At 41.4% G+C, this 16,663-nt stretch overlaps 1 protein-coding gene across 4 annotated transcripts in view; it reads right to left on the bottom strand.

The window, feature by feature from the left end:
- The window catches only part of DNAH11 (dynein axonemal heavy chain 11), a 149,016-nt gene that overhangs the window by 88,805 nt on the left and 43,548 nt on the right, over positions 1-16,663 (bottom strand). For all 4 annotated transcript variants that reach the window (XM_081164247.1, XM_081164246.1, XM_081164248.1 and 1 more), the window contains 10 exons: positions 15,153-15,279; positions 14,875-15,024; positions 13,228-13,461; positions 12,006-12,137; positions 8,859-9,019; positions 6,810-6,966; positions 5,044-5,189; positions 3,850-3,966; positions 2,277-2,415; positions 280-372 (listed from right to left, as the gene is read on the bottom strand). In XM_081164247.1, the coding sequence (XP_081020373.1) occupies positions 280-372; positions 2,277-2,415; positions 3,850-3,966; positions 5,044-5,189; positions 6,810-6,966; positions 8,859-9,019; positions 12,006-12,137; positions 13,228-13,461; positions 14,875-15,024; positions 15,153-15,279 (1,456 nt within the window). The remainder of the gene's footprint in view (positions 1-279; positions 373-2,276; positions 2,416-3,849; positions 3,967-5,043; positions 5,190-6,809; positions 6,967-8,858; positions 9,020-12,005; positions 12,138-13,227; positions 13,462-14,874; positions 15,025-15,152; positions 15,280-16,663) is intronic.

The raw sequence follows: 16,663 nt of genomic DNA on the forward strand, positions 1-16,663 counted from the left end.
AAGAGACAAAATAGACGGAGGAATCACAGAGATTGAGGGAGATGGGATAGCAGAGACAGACAGACAGAGGAAGTGTGCTATGCAATATCGCAACCCACTTTGGGTCCCATTTCTGCCCATGGCTAGCATGACAAATTACCCCTAAGGAAATGTGGCCTTTAGCAGAAAATGTTTCTTACTCCTGCTCTAAAGAGGTAATTTTATAATTAAAATCAAACTGTGGGAAAAGCTATTCCAACATTATGTTTATGAAGCACCAATCTGTGCTACTATGCATACCTGATCTTCAGGTCTAGCCTTGTCTCCTCGCTTCAGTGAGCCGGCAACTACCAAAACAGACTTAACAGCACGAAGGCCCCAGTCATAATGATCCTGTGGTGAAGATATAAGGGGGGAAAGGTTAAATGCTCACCTGTGAAACATGGCTAAATAAATAAATTCTCAAAATCTGGGAACCAAAGTTGCTCTGCTACGCTTTTCTTTTTGATGATATTATGAGTGTTGCCTATGGTGGGGTGAGAAAAAAATTCTAAAAATGAGAATATTCAGTCAAAGTCTCCAAATCCATATACAGGCATCCCACCCATTTACGTGCATTCATGTCATGTGCAACTGTGCATGCGTGCAGCATCAGAAACCCAGAAGTGGGGGGAGAGACCTGAAGAGCCTCAACAAAGTCGCACTGTGCCTCCAGTTTGTGAGGAGACCCTCCCTGGAGCATTACTCTTTGGAAGCAATCCTATGCTCCCTGGGAAGATGGCTGGGGGGTGTCACAGAATGCCACCACAGTCCATCTAAAGTGGATCCTATTCTTGCTCTGCCATGGATTCTGTTCTCCACCACTCCCACTATAGGACTGCTCTGTTGGGCACAGTCGTGCTTGATTAGGGAACTGTTGTCTTGGTAGGGTAAATCTGTATGTATTATTACAGTCGTACCTCAGAAGTCAAACGGAATCCGTTCCAGAAGTCCGTTCGACTTCCAAAATGTTCTGAAACCAAGGAAGCTCCTGCAGCCAATCAGAAGCCATGGAAGCCCCGTCGGAAGTTTGGCTTCCGAAAATAGTTCGCAAACTGGAACAGTCACTTCTGGGTTTGCGGCGTTTGGGAGCCAAAGCGTTTGACTCGCAAGATGTTCAGGATCCAAGGTATGACTGTATTATGTATTTCATCCTGTTTGTATCAATTTTATTGGTCTGTGACCATAATATTAATTCATTAGTAAGATTGTTACAGGTTAGGATTAGGGCTCCTCAAATAATTGCTGTTTCTTTGCCTGAACCTTTTATTAGCTCCTTCCCTTTTGAGTTGCTCCTTGCTTTCAGAACCCATCTTGTTTTTTCTTTCACCTGTGTCTGTATCCTGCTTTTCACTCTTCCCAGTGAATATTCTTCCCAGAATATTCTAGTGTTACCAACCTCACCTTTTGCCCCTAATGTTGCACTTTCAGGTTCCCAGAGAACTCATGGCTACTAATCTCAAATCACACCAGCAACAATGTGTTCTTGGAGCAGACCCCTTGGGCTCATGGGCCTCTGATAGCCCATTGTCCTCAATGCTTTGAGGATTCACTGTGGTAAGCAATGGGCAGAGGCCATACATAACCTGACTCTCAACATATGCCAATCTCAAAGAGACTCATATTTTTGTAGCAATCCAGCAAATGAAAAAGAGATTACTTGTAATATACTTGGAATCAAGTTTCACTGAAATCAATGAAGATTACTTCCAAATAAACATTTTAAGAGATTAGAATGTAAAAAAATATTTAATAGGATTACATAGGCAAGTCTTTCCTTTGGAACATTAGAATGCTTACAGACTAGAAGATTGATTACAGTAATCAGAACCAAGCAAACATTACATTGTCTAAAACAAAACACCAACACAGAAACCATTTCAATTGTTTCCAATAATGCTGAAATAAATGAATAAAGCCAAACTAAATCAATATTCAACAGACATGACAAAGTTGTACATATGAAAAGGTAAGCAATTCCCTTTTCATTTAATTCCATCTGTTCTGCTTCATCTGTTGTAGGCTACAGGGCTTTACTGGGAGAACATAAATAATTTTATGGGGCCCCCAATGCATGTAGATGTGATATATTGCAGATAATGTGTGCTTTCTCAGATACTGTGAATAGCTCGAGTAATTTTTTTGCTTTCAAAAGCATCCTAAAAGCATCCTACATTTTATTTTGCAAGTTTATACTGTAGCACAATACCACTTGATTAGCATGGGAGAAATCTCAAGGTCCAAAAGAGCTCTCTTACCTGTTTAGAGAGAAGTTCTCTACAGAGAGTATACAAGGTAATAAACTTCCTGGCTAACAAGCGTGCATCAACAAACCCCTCAGCAACCAGCATAATTTCACAAATTAGTTCAATGTCAGGGACAACCATTGCACAGGGTCTAAAAAAAGTGTAAGAACCAAAGACAGGGATTAGTATTTAAACATTGTGAGAATAACAAATGCCCATCTCACCTAAATTCAAGACAGTGATGTCTACAAACATTTTAGCAGAGCTCAAGAGAGTCACAATTATGTGTGTCACTCATTGCTAACAAGCACTTTCAAAGCAAAAAAAATTGGCTAATTACTCATTGGCAATTATTAGCATTTCCTACCAGTGCTATTTCAAAGGAATCAGCTGATGGTGTAGGCTTTGCAAGTTCCCTATAGACAAATCACAAATATCTAAGATGCTGTTACAGGGAATCTGCAAGATGGCCCTTTATGTTGGTAAAAAGCAAGACTAGACAAACCACCAGTTTCAACTTGATTTCTTCCAGAATGGAATTCTGGCAAAATGATACTGTTCCCAATAGTTCCAATTAGAGTGTGTGTAAAATAATAGTTTATTAGTTTCGTGATGTGAGACCAAATAGCTAATTAAAATACTGCATTAAGCACATAACACAGATGGTTTTGGAACAGTAGGTTATCCAGTGGCGGGGGGACACCTCGGATCTCGGCCAAATGTGACCCGCCAAGCCTACCTGGATCTTGGGGCTCTTCCCAAGCCATGCCCTTGAGTATTTTTGCTTGGCTGAAATGTGTCTTTGAACTGGGACAATACCTCATGCTTGTAGTGTGTTTATAGAAACCTCCAAATTTTGCATGGCTGGAATGTGATTTCCTTCATATAGTTGGCCACATCTGTTGCTTTGACTACTTTTGCTTCTAGCCCAGCCCACCAATGGCATGCAAGCCCCTGGAGGGCTTCCTGCCTACACGAAAATGTGTCCCTCAAGCTAAAAGTGGTTCCCCACCTCGATCCAGTGAAAGGTCATTGAAAATAAGTCAGTATCAGGCATGGAAGAGACATATTAAGGCAGTTACAATGTACAGGACTGTCTGAAATGTGGATCTCATATGCCATATTTTAAAGATCTGAAACAAGAAACCAAATGTCTGTCCACGGAACGGAAAGCTGGGAACTTATGGAGTTTTTTCTTGTTTGGGGTGAAAGAGACATTCAGGAAGGAACGTGCTAAGTTCTCCTGCTGCCCAGGAAGGCAAGGAACTTGTGACTAGCTCTTTGTCTAGCATCATAATAAATGAGTTGTGGGCCTTTTTTTTTAGTAATAGGGAGATACTGTTCAGTGCTTTAAGAGAATTCAGTCAGTTTTAGGTTTTCATCCTAACTCATTTATTTTTGTATTGCAACTCGATTTTTCACAGAACAACTTCTTCTACTGCACACTTAGCAAAGATACAGAAAGAATTTGTCTCCCTTGGTTAAGCTATCAATACACCATCATTGTGCAACAAGTCAAGTGCAAATCAAACAACTGACATTAGGTGGCATAAGTACTCAGAATGTGAATTGGCTTCATACTTGCCTGAAAAGAGCTTTGAGATTTTCAGGTAATTCTGTTCGGCCTGCATAACCTGGGTTCATAGTAATAAATATTCCAACCGATGCTTTCAGTGCAATGTTTTCTCCAAGGAATAAAAATCTGCATCAATTGCACGATATAAGGAAAGAAGTGGCTGAAATTGGTTGGGATTTAAGCAATTCTCTTTGACTCCATTTCCCTCTCAAACACACAAACACACACACACACACAATGTGGCCAGGACCCAAATTCACACAGCTAGTTCTGAATACCCAAGATGATTTGGGCCTTGTGCTTCGCTGCTCACTTACCCCACTCTGGTATTGCATAGCATAACTTATTTTGAAACTGAGGTGACTTTCAAAACATTTCAAAAGAAAATAAAATGTGCTAATGCTATGTTATGGGAGGACTGCTGTTTCATACTGGGCAGGGCAGGCCTAAACCTTTCAGAATGATTTCACTTCTTTTCAGCATTCCATACAACAGTATCAAACAATAACTAAACAATGGGTTGAGTCCAGACCTTTAGGTCACATGTTCACCCCAGTGAAATCCATGAAATTTAAGTTAGTTTTGAAAAACAGAGCAAACCTATGCCTGATTTCCAACTAATATCACATGATGTGCAATCATTGCACTTGTTGCTCCATGACTTTAATTGCATTTCAACTGTGAAAAAATGCTTTATAATTGTTGTTACGGAGGTATGAAATATTTCTGTTTTACACAGTGGAAACCAAGGCCAAGAAATAGTGCCTTGTCCAAGGCCACATAATCTGTATATGGCACATGCGAGACTTCAGCCTAAACTGTTCAGGTGAAAGTTCAACTCCTCTGAATCCATTTGGACTGGAGCAACAGATGAAAAATTAAATAAAACATTTTAAATGTGGAAGTATTTATTTATTACCAAATATAACAAATAAATCAGAAGAATTAGGCTTAGCAGGCTGTCACAATTGATACACAGAATAACCCCCACCCCCAATAAAACAGCAGCAAATTATCCTCATTCTAGATAGATAGAAAGATAGATAGATAGAAAGATAGACTGACAGACACAAATGCAAATGCCTTTTCAAAGAGGATGTGAAAGTTCGCACCAGTGGGTGGTTTCTTCATATGCTGCATCATCTTCAAATTACATTGAATACATTAAACAATTGTGAAGAATGTATCTATTAATATACTCACTGCTTTTTCTTATTTCTTATGGCATCATGGATAGTCTTTACTTGCACAGCCACAACGGAAAGAACTTCTACTGAAATTCGGTTGAATTCATCAAAGCAGCCCCAAGCACCTGTCTGGGCCAAACCTTTATAGATGTTTCCAATGGACTATAATAAATAAATGTATAAAATTCAGATTTTGTAGTTTTCTTTCTGAAAATGCAAAGTTTTTTTTTCTTATATGTAAAGCAACAGTCAATCATTTGTTGCATTTATAAGCTGCCCATGTAAGTGAGTGATATACAACTAATTAATCACAAAACCCTGTATTACTGCACTTCCATCTAATTTATCTATACTAGTTGCCTGGTTATTCTGTCTAGTGCATTCAAGAAATCACAGCATCATGCAGAAGATGGCACTGAACTGTGCATATAGGAACTGGCTTTGTTCTACAGCACACATGTCCAACCAGTTGACCGCGATCTACAGGTAGATCCCCTGGTGATTGTGGTCGATTTCCCCCCGTCCCCCTTCCTCTGTCCCTCCATTGCATCTTGTGGGCATCCGTTTGGTGTCTGCTTTAGTGGTGTGTGCGTTTGTTAGCGGCGTTGTTTATGTAATCCCCCCACAAAAATAGCTCAACAACTCAGGACTTCCCTCCCCCCAAAAGTTCAACAACTATGGGCAATCTTCCTCTTCTGCCCACCCACCCCACACATGCCCCTCCTCCCTTGAATGACAATGGGTAGATCATTGCCAGTTTTGTTATACTGGGAGTAGATTGCAGTGTCTTGGGAGTTGGACGTGCCTGTTTGCAATCTGGGATGTAATTCAGGGGGGACACATTCCAATGGTGTGCCTTGATTTTCCTGAATACAAAGGTCTGGAATTCACCCCTTTTTATTGACTTGTTAAAAGGAATCACAGCAATATCCATGTAAAAGAGAGGAGCATAAAAGGCAGCCTTGATGCACCTATTCTCCCCCTCCCCCCAATTTGTGGGTTTCATTCCTATGGAGATAAGCTGCAGTTGGGGACAATGCTGCAATGGGATGTCAGGGGCAGGAAGAAGTTTGAGGAGAGGGGTGATGTGCAGGCAGAGGGCAGGAGGTTGATCCAGAGGATCAAAGGTCAGAGGTTTGTGGGGTTCTGTGCCACCAATGAGGCAGGTGCCAGGGATGGTGGAAGAGTCAAGGGGAAGAGGCAGGTGCCAGGGATGGTGGAAGAGTCAAGGGAAAGAGACGGGGGAAAGGAGGTGGAAAGAGAATTGCAGGGCATCTCAGAGGTGGAAGAGACAGTGTCAGTCCCAGAGAGAGCCATGCCTTTGGAATCTCCCATATCCTTCTGTCTCCATGCACAAGGAGGGGCTTAAAATTCAGAAGGAATCATAGGGCACTTGTCCATACTGCATCAGATAAGCGAGTTTAAATAAGCTGAAAGGGGCGTGATAATGCTGTTGCTCCAACTATCCGGGTCAGAGCCCAGGACTGTAGAGGTAGATTGCCTATCCAGCTAGTTAGCAGGGGCGGTCTGTATAACCCTTGTACCTTAGGAGCTGATGTAACCAAGGGCTTTGCCAACAAAGAAATAAACTTCCAAACATTTCTCATAGGTCTGAGTGTGCTCAGGACATGGGAAAAAATCTGCACATTTTGATATTTGGTGTCCCAGCTTTCCATCAACAGTGGCCACAAAAAGGGATGCAAACATGTCTGTGCGTATAACAACACACTTATTATGATAGTCTTCCCTCATACAGCTTCCCCCTCAATATGGGCTCAGCACCTTGTAATCCATCTGTTCAGAACAGTTGAAGACATAGACCATCATCCCAAGCGCATGGCCCAAATCCTTAGTTGTCTCCGTTTTGCCTGTCCCAGCTGGACCTGCAGGAGCTCCACTCATTGTTAGATTAAGGGACTGCGTAAGAGTGATGTAACACCTTTAACAAGCAAAAGCACAGTTACTATTAACACGCCAACAGCCTATTACTTTAGTGGCTGACATTCCAAATCCACAAAAATGCAGGGACATTATAGTTGATAAACTTACAGTAAGGGTATCATTATTATAAACTGTGGTTGTTGTTGTTGAATATTTATATCCTCCTATTCTATCATCAAGTACCTAGAGGGGCTGCCTCTTGTTTAAGAGGTCTGTTGTTTAACAATAACACAATTTTTATTTTTGTATTATTATTATTATTAAATTTGTATACCACCCTTCATTTGTAGATTTCAGGGCAGTTTACAAAATAAAAATACAATATAAAAAACATAAAATATATAATAAAAATAAGAACAAAAACAAACCAAGAATTTCCCCTCCCCTCATCTGTTTAGCTTCAATTATTTAATTATGTTTCCTTCTTCATACTGCTTTATACAATGTTGCTTAATTTAAGCTTTTATATTAGGTTAGCTTGCTTTTATTGTTTTACACAATGTTGTATGGATTGATTTTTTGAGCTTCCTGATATTATGATTATGTATGACTGCTTCTAATATGTTCTGAATGGTTATGCTTACTGTTCATTTGCTATGTTGTGAGCTACTTCTTGTGGAAAAGTGGCTTACAAATAAGCAGATGCCAGATGATAAAACATTTCATTTTATTCGTTACATTTTGCCCATTATTTTCATGATCCTAGAGCAGGTAACAATGTTAAAAGCTAAAACGAAATTAAAGCAATCTACAGTAAAACACAACAGAAAGTAGCCTGCAAAAAAATTGCATCAAGATACAGCAAATACTTATTTGGCAATAGTACCACAGTGGGTACACAGAATCTGGCAAAATATATCCCATCAGTCCCTACTAAAAGCCTGGGAAAATAAAAATGTGTTTAATTAGTGTTGAAAGCGGGCCAAAGACAATGCCAATATATTGCAAAACCCTCCATTACACATCTGTATATTGGGTAATCTTCCTTTACACATCATTTGTATGAAGGGGTTCAAAGAGCAGATAGGAAGCAGACCCCCACATCTGCAAAGGAGCAATCACACATGAACAGCTGCTCACATTTAGGTGTGCCATGTAATCAGGACCCCCAATCATGCAGAAGTTCCAATTGCATGGAACAGCCACCCCTCTACAGATGCTGAGATGACAAGGCCAGCTACAACAGCTAGTTCCTCATCCTCGGCTACTTCCCACTCCAGCTCAGAATCAGAGCACTATGTTGCTGGCAAACACCAGGTATTTGATTTTTATTTGTGCAGTCTACTCCCAATGTAAGCCTTAAAGTCATGCAAATTCAATAAAACCCTTTTTCATTCCACGGGATACAACTTTTACCTAGACTCTAAAGAATGTGGGTGCGCAAGAACACATGCCCTTGCCTGCGTGTCCTCTGCCTCTTTCTGTCGGGTGTGGGGAGGGTACGTGTGAGAAGCAACCAGAGGGGCCGGTGCCCATGGCACTCTCTCAAAATTCCAAACATGCCCATGCACTCAGAAAGGCTGGCAACCTCGTGACTACGGAGCTATAATACAAGAAAACTGTGATTTCATGCCAATATGGGAAAAATCCCACTGGGGGTAAAAAGAAAATTCTAGGAGGTCTTGTCCAACCATTCTTAGGTGTAAGGCTATCCCTTTCCTTCCTTGTCATGCAACACAACACATAACTGTTCAGATTATATAGGGGATACCTTTTATTCCCAACGCAATTATTTTACTTTACAATGTGACTGTTTTTGTCAAAATGTCTCATTTGAAATGTTAAGGATTTCTCACAGGGGAGAATGACAGCTCATTTCATGTTTAGCCTTCGCATTCTACAAGACGGGTCAAGTCGAGGTAGCCCACTATTAGCCAAAGCAGATTTTACCTGTCAGTTAAAGGTGTAATAACCAGCCGAGGGGTATTTCCCAAATACTCATAGTAGTACTGGAACTGAGCATCACATATGTTGGCAAAGCAGTGTTTTTGGGCCCAATCCCATCTATGGCGCAGCTGTGACAGCCAAGCAAAAGCTTGGGAACTGGTGACCTAAGAAAACAAAAGCAAATAACCACATCTCCATTGCACAACTACTATGCCGAGGGTGTTAAGAGATGAAAGAAAGCAGACATGCCAAAATGTCAAAACTGTCATCACTCATTTTCACGCCTCATCCCCAATCTTTCCCAAGCAACATCCCTCATACTGGCAATTATAAGGGATTATATGCACTCTTGGGCATTTCCACACCATACAGAGGCAAGCATAATGAAAGATCTGTTTAATGGAGGCTTTTGTTGCAGTAGACATTGCAACTTCTTCTGCCAAGATCTCTTTCACCTTTTACAAGAAACCAACTCTGGGGATTTGATATGACTCAATTTTGTATTTCATATTTCCTTAATAATATCCCCTGGGCTCCATGAAACAATTATATATTTGATGTCTCATTTGTTTCTCACCTGCCCTTTTAATCTCATACTGTACAGTAATGTATCTAAAATATCAGTGGAAACAGAGCCCTTTGTGTCACAGGAAGGTGATGTAGGGCTGGTGCCTGCCTTTGGCACACAAATATTTTTTTTCTCAATTGCAGATAGCAAAGTCTACTTATGGTTCCCCTATCCCCTTTCTCTCAGTCTCCAGAGGAGGGAAGCTGAAACCATCTAACCAGGTGGAGCCCACAAGCTATGCAAGTGCTGACCCATAGACTTACCACAAAACAGAAGCATCAGTGGTTTGTCTGAACAGACCTTTTAAAAGTTTTGCTCATGGCCCTTCCCCTGACATCCACGTGTCAAGCACATAAGAGCTCTATGCACACATATATACATGGTTCCAACCTATGCACTTAGGCTTCCCCACTTCAGACATCCATGTTCAACATAGGGTTACTAGGGTGGTGCTAGCTGGCACAGTCTCATTCCCTACTCATGTATGGATCACAACTCATGAGCAAAACTTCTGAAAGCAGTTTCTTTCCTCATCAAATAGCTTCAAAGACACCCAGCTGTTCTGAACCAACAAACTGGTGCCAAGGTTCTGTGACAAAGCAGGAGCTCAAAACTCCAATTTTACTGTTTCCTATTCCCACATTGTTCTCAGCTGCCTGCTCCAAGGCCCTCACGGCTTCAGAGTGTAGCCTTTTTAGCCTCGGGTGAGAAGAGCTTTGAGCCCAGGACGGGGAAAATGGGAGTCAACAGACACTCAAGGAATAGTTTCAGAGAAAAAGCTTTATTCTGTCTTCCGGGGTGGCAGAAGGAGCAAGTGTGATAGATTCACAAAACAAGCACAAGTTCACAGCCATTTGCACAGAGCATATATTCCCCTCCAGTTCCCTCCCCTTTCTCCTCCTCCTCAAGAGTCCTGCCTCATGAGTTCCCCTGAGCATGAACAGAAAGCTCCTGTCTTGGGACTCTTTTGGACACTTGTGCTTGTTTTGTGAATCTATCACACTTGCTCCTTCTGCCAAAAGCGGGTGGCACTGTGGGTAAAACCTCAGCGCCTAGGACTTGCCAATCGTCAGGTCAGCAGTTTGAATCCCCGCGGCGGGGTGCACTCCCCAAAACTGGGGTCCCAGCGCCTGCCAACCTAGCAGTTCGAAAGCACCCCCGGGTGCAAGTAGATAAATAGGGACCGCTTACTAGCGGGAAGGTAAACGGCATTTCTGTGTGCTGCGCTGGCTCGCCAGATGCAGCTTGTCACGCTGGCCACGTGACCCGGAAGTGTCTGCGGATAGCGCTGGCCCCCGGCCTCTTAAGTGAGATGGGCGCACAACCCTAAAGTCGGACACGACTGGCCCGTATGGGCAGGGGTACCTTTACATTTACCTTTTACCCCAAAAAGTGCCCAAAATGTTCCACACACTTACATTCTTCTTCCTCAATATTTAGCTGCTCTCCCAATGTTGATTTTATATATATATCATTTTTCTGTTTGTATTATTTATAATTATTTTATTGCTTCTCTTTTTCGTTTGCTATTCTAGTTTTAATAATAATAATAATAATAATAATAATAATAATAATAATAATAATTATTATTATTATTATTATTATTATTATTATTATTATTATTTATTATTTGTACCCCGCCCATCTGGCTGGGTTTTCCCAGCCACTCTGGGCGGCTTCCACAGAAACCAAAAAACACTAAAATATCATACATTAAAAGCTTCCCTGAATAGGGCCGCCTTAAGATGTCTTCTGAATGTCAGGTAGTTGTCCATCACCTTGACATCCGATGGGAGGGCATTCCACAGGGCGGGCTTGTAAACCATCCAGATAACGATGCAATATGAGTGGTACATAAATTTATCCAATGAATAAGTAGTTAAATATTGGCTTATTCAAAAAAAGGCTATGATAAAACCAAGATTCATGAACTTGCCTTGATAACAAACCATAGTATTCCTATCATTCAAATGTAACAAGGAACTCTGGTTTAAAATAAGTGGATGCTGCCAACCTCCTTCTTCCAGCTACATTGCAGCTAGAGGTGATGAGCAGGTGAGCCCAAGGCTCATGACTTGGCATTGCTCATAGTAATTATAGGCTCATGCACATAGCATTAAGCTATAGCTTTGTGTTACAGCCCAGTAAGTCACAAAAGACTAAGTGAGGTTAACGTCAGTAAACATATTCCGGATCACCCTGCATGCATGACAGTTAATAACCTGATCCTCTGGGAAGCATTTACTCATTTATTTCATAAAATCGCAGAGCTGGAAGGGACCCCAAGAGTCATCTAGTCCAATCCCTCACAATGCAGAAATCTCAACATGCAGTCCCCCATCCAAAACTGGACCCAGTTTAGCTTTGCAAATGTGCTAGCAGTTTTATTGCTGCACCACTAGGATGAGTTTTACTTCAAAAAAAGTATATTTGGGACACATTTAGGACTGCAGCAGAGAAAATGAAAAATGAAGCAAGCAAGCAAGCAAGCAAACAAACAAACAAACAATAATATAAAATAAAGTAGTATGAACCAGTCCTTGGATACTGGTATGGAAGACAAGATGGAGATTTAACTTTACCTTCTGAGAAACAAGCTTTGCTACCACATCTCTTGCATGAACATCTATTGTGCAAATAGTCATGATCTTCTGTCTGTCACTTGATGTCAGCTCTCCCAACAATAGAGAGATAAGAGCATTTAGCTGAGTGATCTTGAAAAAGGCACAAGGAAAGAAATGTTACTGAATGCAACTCCACTAGCCTTAAGCACCACTTGTTGGTTTATTGTATGCAATTAGTTAATTCAACTGCTGTAGCAATTTTGCTGTATAGCAATGAGGTATGAGCCCCCCATATGCAAAACATGTACATGAAGTACATGCACTAGCTTAGACAATGCTAGTAACTGGTACTGCAATCAAACAAATGCTTTTATTCCCTTCGTTTATATTCATTCTTGCTGTAATACAAGTCTGTGAAAACTACACATTGGCGATTAAGCATAATAAAATTTGTTAGTCTGTAAGGTGCCGAAAACTTTTTGTGGTGTGTCTGCAAAGACACAGAAACAATCTTATCTATGAACAGGCAAAGGAAATGCTTCTTTTATCACAGATAAAAGTGAGTAACCAATAAATACAGCTTGACAGGGCATTGTTTAACGCTCTAGCTAAATCACTCCTACAGACATATTTCATTTGTCTTAACGCCCGTTAACACAATTGGCAAGAACTGAGTCATAAGGTTTTTGCAGGACTGTACCACTTCCAGCTTGCATGGGAAGAGGAACTGAATTTTGTAATATTACTCCATGAAGAAAGCTTTGTGCACTACCAAGCCAAGGAAAAGAGCAAAAACTGGCATTTCCATGACATGTCACATTTTTATATGAAGGAAGACTGTGCTTTGTGGAAGCATTCAAACAAGCAACATCCTACATGTGCACCTGCAACCTAAAGCAGTAAAGTTCGGGTTTACCAACTTCATGTTGCAAGCCGTGGCGGAGGAAGAGGGCAGCGGTCTACCCCGGGTGCCATCCCTGCGGGGGTGACAAACCTGCCCCGCCCCTGACGCCACAGCACACGGGGAATCACCCTCCCCACAGCTCGCCCCACCGCTGGTATGTAGCGGCGTTGCGCGTGCACCGTACATAGTGGCGCTGGGTGGTTTGCCCTGCCCCTCGACACCCCACCCCACACCGGGTGCCGGAGAGCCTTCCTTCGCCCCAAGTTGCAAGCTTTGCAAACTAGCCCTATTTTACATATGGCTTGACTGTTACATAAATAAGGAATCTATTAATACTTGTTTCTTATGATAATCCTTCAAGGCTGTTTCAAACCCTTCTTCCAGCCTGTCAAATGCTATTCCCACATCAGTGGTCCACCAGATTTGAGAGCCAGTGAGTGCTACTTGTGCAGGATAGTCAAAGATCCACTGGTCTCTGGGCTTTTCCTCATAGACAGCTACAGCTTCTGTGATGTGTTGACGCACTGTTTCACACATGACTTCTTCAAGGCGTTTTAACCAGGTTTCCACCTTTTGTAAAAACAAACCATTGCAGACATTAGGTTTTGGTGCAGAATAATTTAGGTGGACTTTTCCTTTGGAAATCGTGCCAAATTTGCCCCACTGATTACAATGAGACCCAAATTAGCCTGTAGTCAACCTACTGGGCCAATTCAGAATTAACAGAGTTTGAATTGTGGGAATGTCTGGTGTCCATATATTCCGTCTCCCCACCCCTCTTTCCCTCATGTGCTCCAATTCTCTCTGCCACTTCCAAATGTATGTAAACCAAGAAGTAACAACCAGTTGAGGTTTGTCAGTAAATCAGAAGGAAAGGAAAGGAATCAGAATGCCCATGTGGAGGGTAATGGGAGAGCATGTGAGGTGTCACTCACAGAGCAGCAAACCATGGTTTGCCCCTGCATTTAAAGCAACCCATGTTATATGATATCCTAGATAAACATTACAAAATAAACGACTTCCACACAGTTTTTCCATTCCATCCCCACAGCCACCTGAGCTTAGCAATATTTCTGTTGGGCATTGCTTATAATTCTGCTGAGACATTAAGTCTCACTATGAAGAGATGCAAGAAGCCAGCAAAAAAATTGCTTATGGGTGATCTCTCCAGCACTGTGGTGCCTGTTCAACTCCTTGGTATTCTGGAGAGATGCAGATGTTGAAGCAAGGCAGACAATGGATGGACAAGCCAAGATTTACTGTGAAGCCAGCTGCACACGTTACAGCTCATAATCATGCTTCTTATGTTGCAGTGCCGACTGTGAAAAAGACTGGTGTTGTTAACACCACTGCATTCTCAAATACTAGTCCAGTGGCCCTCTCCAGGGTAGTCCTGGGTTTATTAAGCAGACATACTTGCACAAATAGAACAATCACAATAGCAAGACACTGAATTCCTCCTTCGGATTACTTGGCTTATTATTATTATTTAAAAGCTTCCTATCTGTCTTAAAAAAAGAAGAAGTGATCTACCCACATGTGTGTATGATTTGGGAGGGGGAGAGTTGTTTTGAAAAGTTTGTTGCAAAGATGCATAATTACATTGTTAAACATTTCAATACCCAACAGACTTATTGTTTTCCCTTGTAACTTCATGTTTTTTTAAAACCAGGTGGTAGATAAGAGGGTTCGTTGTTGTTGGTTTTAAAAAAAGCAAAAGAATTTATGGAGGCAAAATTTCATTATGTATATATATTCATGCCTCATCAAAAATATGTTTCAGGTACTCTTATAGCACCACCTTATGCATGTCTACTCAAAAGTAAGTCCTATTAAATTCAGTAGGAACATCTGTACAATATTGTAGCTTCCAATCACCCTTCTCTCGCAAAGCAGTATGAATGTTTCCACCCCAATTTACTTTCACATTTCCTCCAATTTTAGCAGATAGGTATAGTTTTGCCATCAAAAAAGCCAACATACCTGGCCACCACACTTGAATTCAGCAGTGAATGGGACATATTCCTTTTCTTTGCTGTACATTCCTAGGGCAATATTGCTGGACTGCTCTTTGTCATCTTGAAATTTAAGATCAGCAGTGTTGTCAAAAAGTTTAATAAGATGACAAGTCACCTGCATTCAAACAGCAGCATACAATTAAGGAACTCAGTCGCCCCAGCTTTGCTCAGATTTTAATCACCTTCTCTTTCATCGCATTTCTTTGCAGATAATGCTTTAAACACGATTACAAGAAACTTTACCTGTTTTGGCTGTGCTCCTTTTGAGAGAATGTCGAGCAGATCAGCAGATGAAACGAAATAGAACCGAGGAAAAGCTAAGCGCTTGGTTTCCAAGTATTCAGCGAGAGCTTTTTCACAAAGAGAAAGCCTGAAAAGGAAAAGGGGAACACTTCAGATATTCACAATTATCTATGGCACTATTTGCACCAAAACATGCATGTATAGAAGCTGGTTTTCAAGGACAGCAGCATTCCTTTTTATGCTTATCTACTCGGAAGTTCCACTGAGTTCAATGGGACTTATTTTTCAGTTAAGTATGTACAGCACTGCAGCCAGTGGCAGATGGGGTGGTGGAGCCTTGCCTCCCTCTGGCGGAGTCAGTTCTGCATACTGGGATGAAGACTGGGAGGGGCTGGGGGGGGCAACAAGATTTAAATATGCTGGCAGGAGCACCCAACAGTCTCTGCTGGTGCCTGTGCCCCATGCCTTTCATCACTGCCCTTCCTCTCCCAGCACCACTACTGATTGCAACCTTAAATCGCTTGCCTTCAGCACAGCAATATGAATGTTCATCAGCGTTCAACTGTGCCACGAGAAAAAATACATAATACAACTGCAACTGAAAACAGCCCATACTTTTTATTTATTTAAACAATTTATACACCACTTAACAACAAGATTCTCTAAGCAGTTTACATTACAGAAAAATAAAGATTCGTTAAAAGCGTAAAATCAAACTACACTAAAATGCCTGCTTGAATAAAGAAGACTTCAGCAGACACCAGAAGTTTAGTAGGGAAGGGACCTATCTGACTTCAGGAAATTCCATAATGGGGGACCATTAACAGTGACTCCTCCAAATATCAAACAGGAATGTAAGGGATCCAGGACCCAAATTGGCTTCATGCAAATGCTAAACGATAGTGGGGGCAAGGGGACAACCTTGAGTACACCATAGCACACAGACCATGGAGCTGAAACTGTCTCCCAGTGCTACTTTTTGGACACAACCCTCTAGGTAGGAGCAAAAGCACTGTAAAACAATGCCGCAACACCAATCCCAAATAACTGGCCTGCGACAATACCATGGTGTATCGTATCAAAAGTTGCAAAGAAATTAAGAAGCAGAAGCAGAGTCACACTCCCCCTGTCCTGCTGTCAATACAGGTCATCCATCTGGGCAACAGAGACCAATTCAGTCCCCAAACTGCACCTGAACACAGACTGAAATGGGTTCAGGCAATTTGTATCTTTCAGGAATACCCGTAACTGCTTGGCTACCACCTTACCGAAAAAGGAGTGTTTTGCACCAGGCAGCATTTACACACACACACACACACACACACACACACACACACACACTTTACATTGGTATATATGCTTTTCGTACTAATTTCTTGACTGGAAAACTGAATTGCAAAATTCAGAAAAGTGTGAAGTTTTGAAAGACAGTTGTTTAGCTTCATATATTATTTCAGAAAGTGCTAATTAGATAGGTTCACCTTTAAATGCAAGCTGAACAGAATTTTCTC

The sequence above is a fragment of the Podarcis bocagei genome (genome assembly GCF_964188305.1).
Source record: "Podarcis bocagei genome assembly, chromosome: 12".
Lineage (NCBI taxonomy): Eukaryota > Metazoa > Chordata > Lepidosauria > Squamata > Lacertidae > Podarcis > Podarcis bocagei.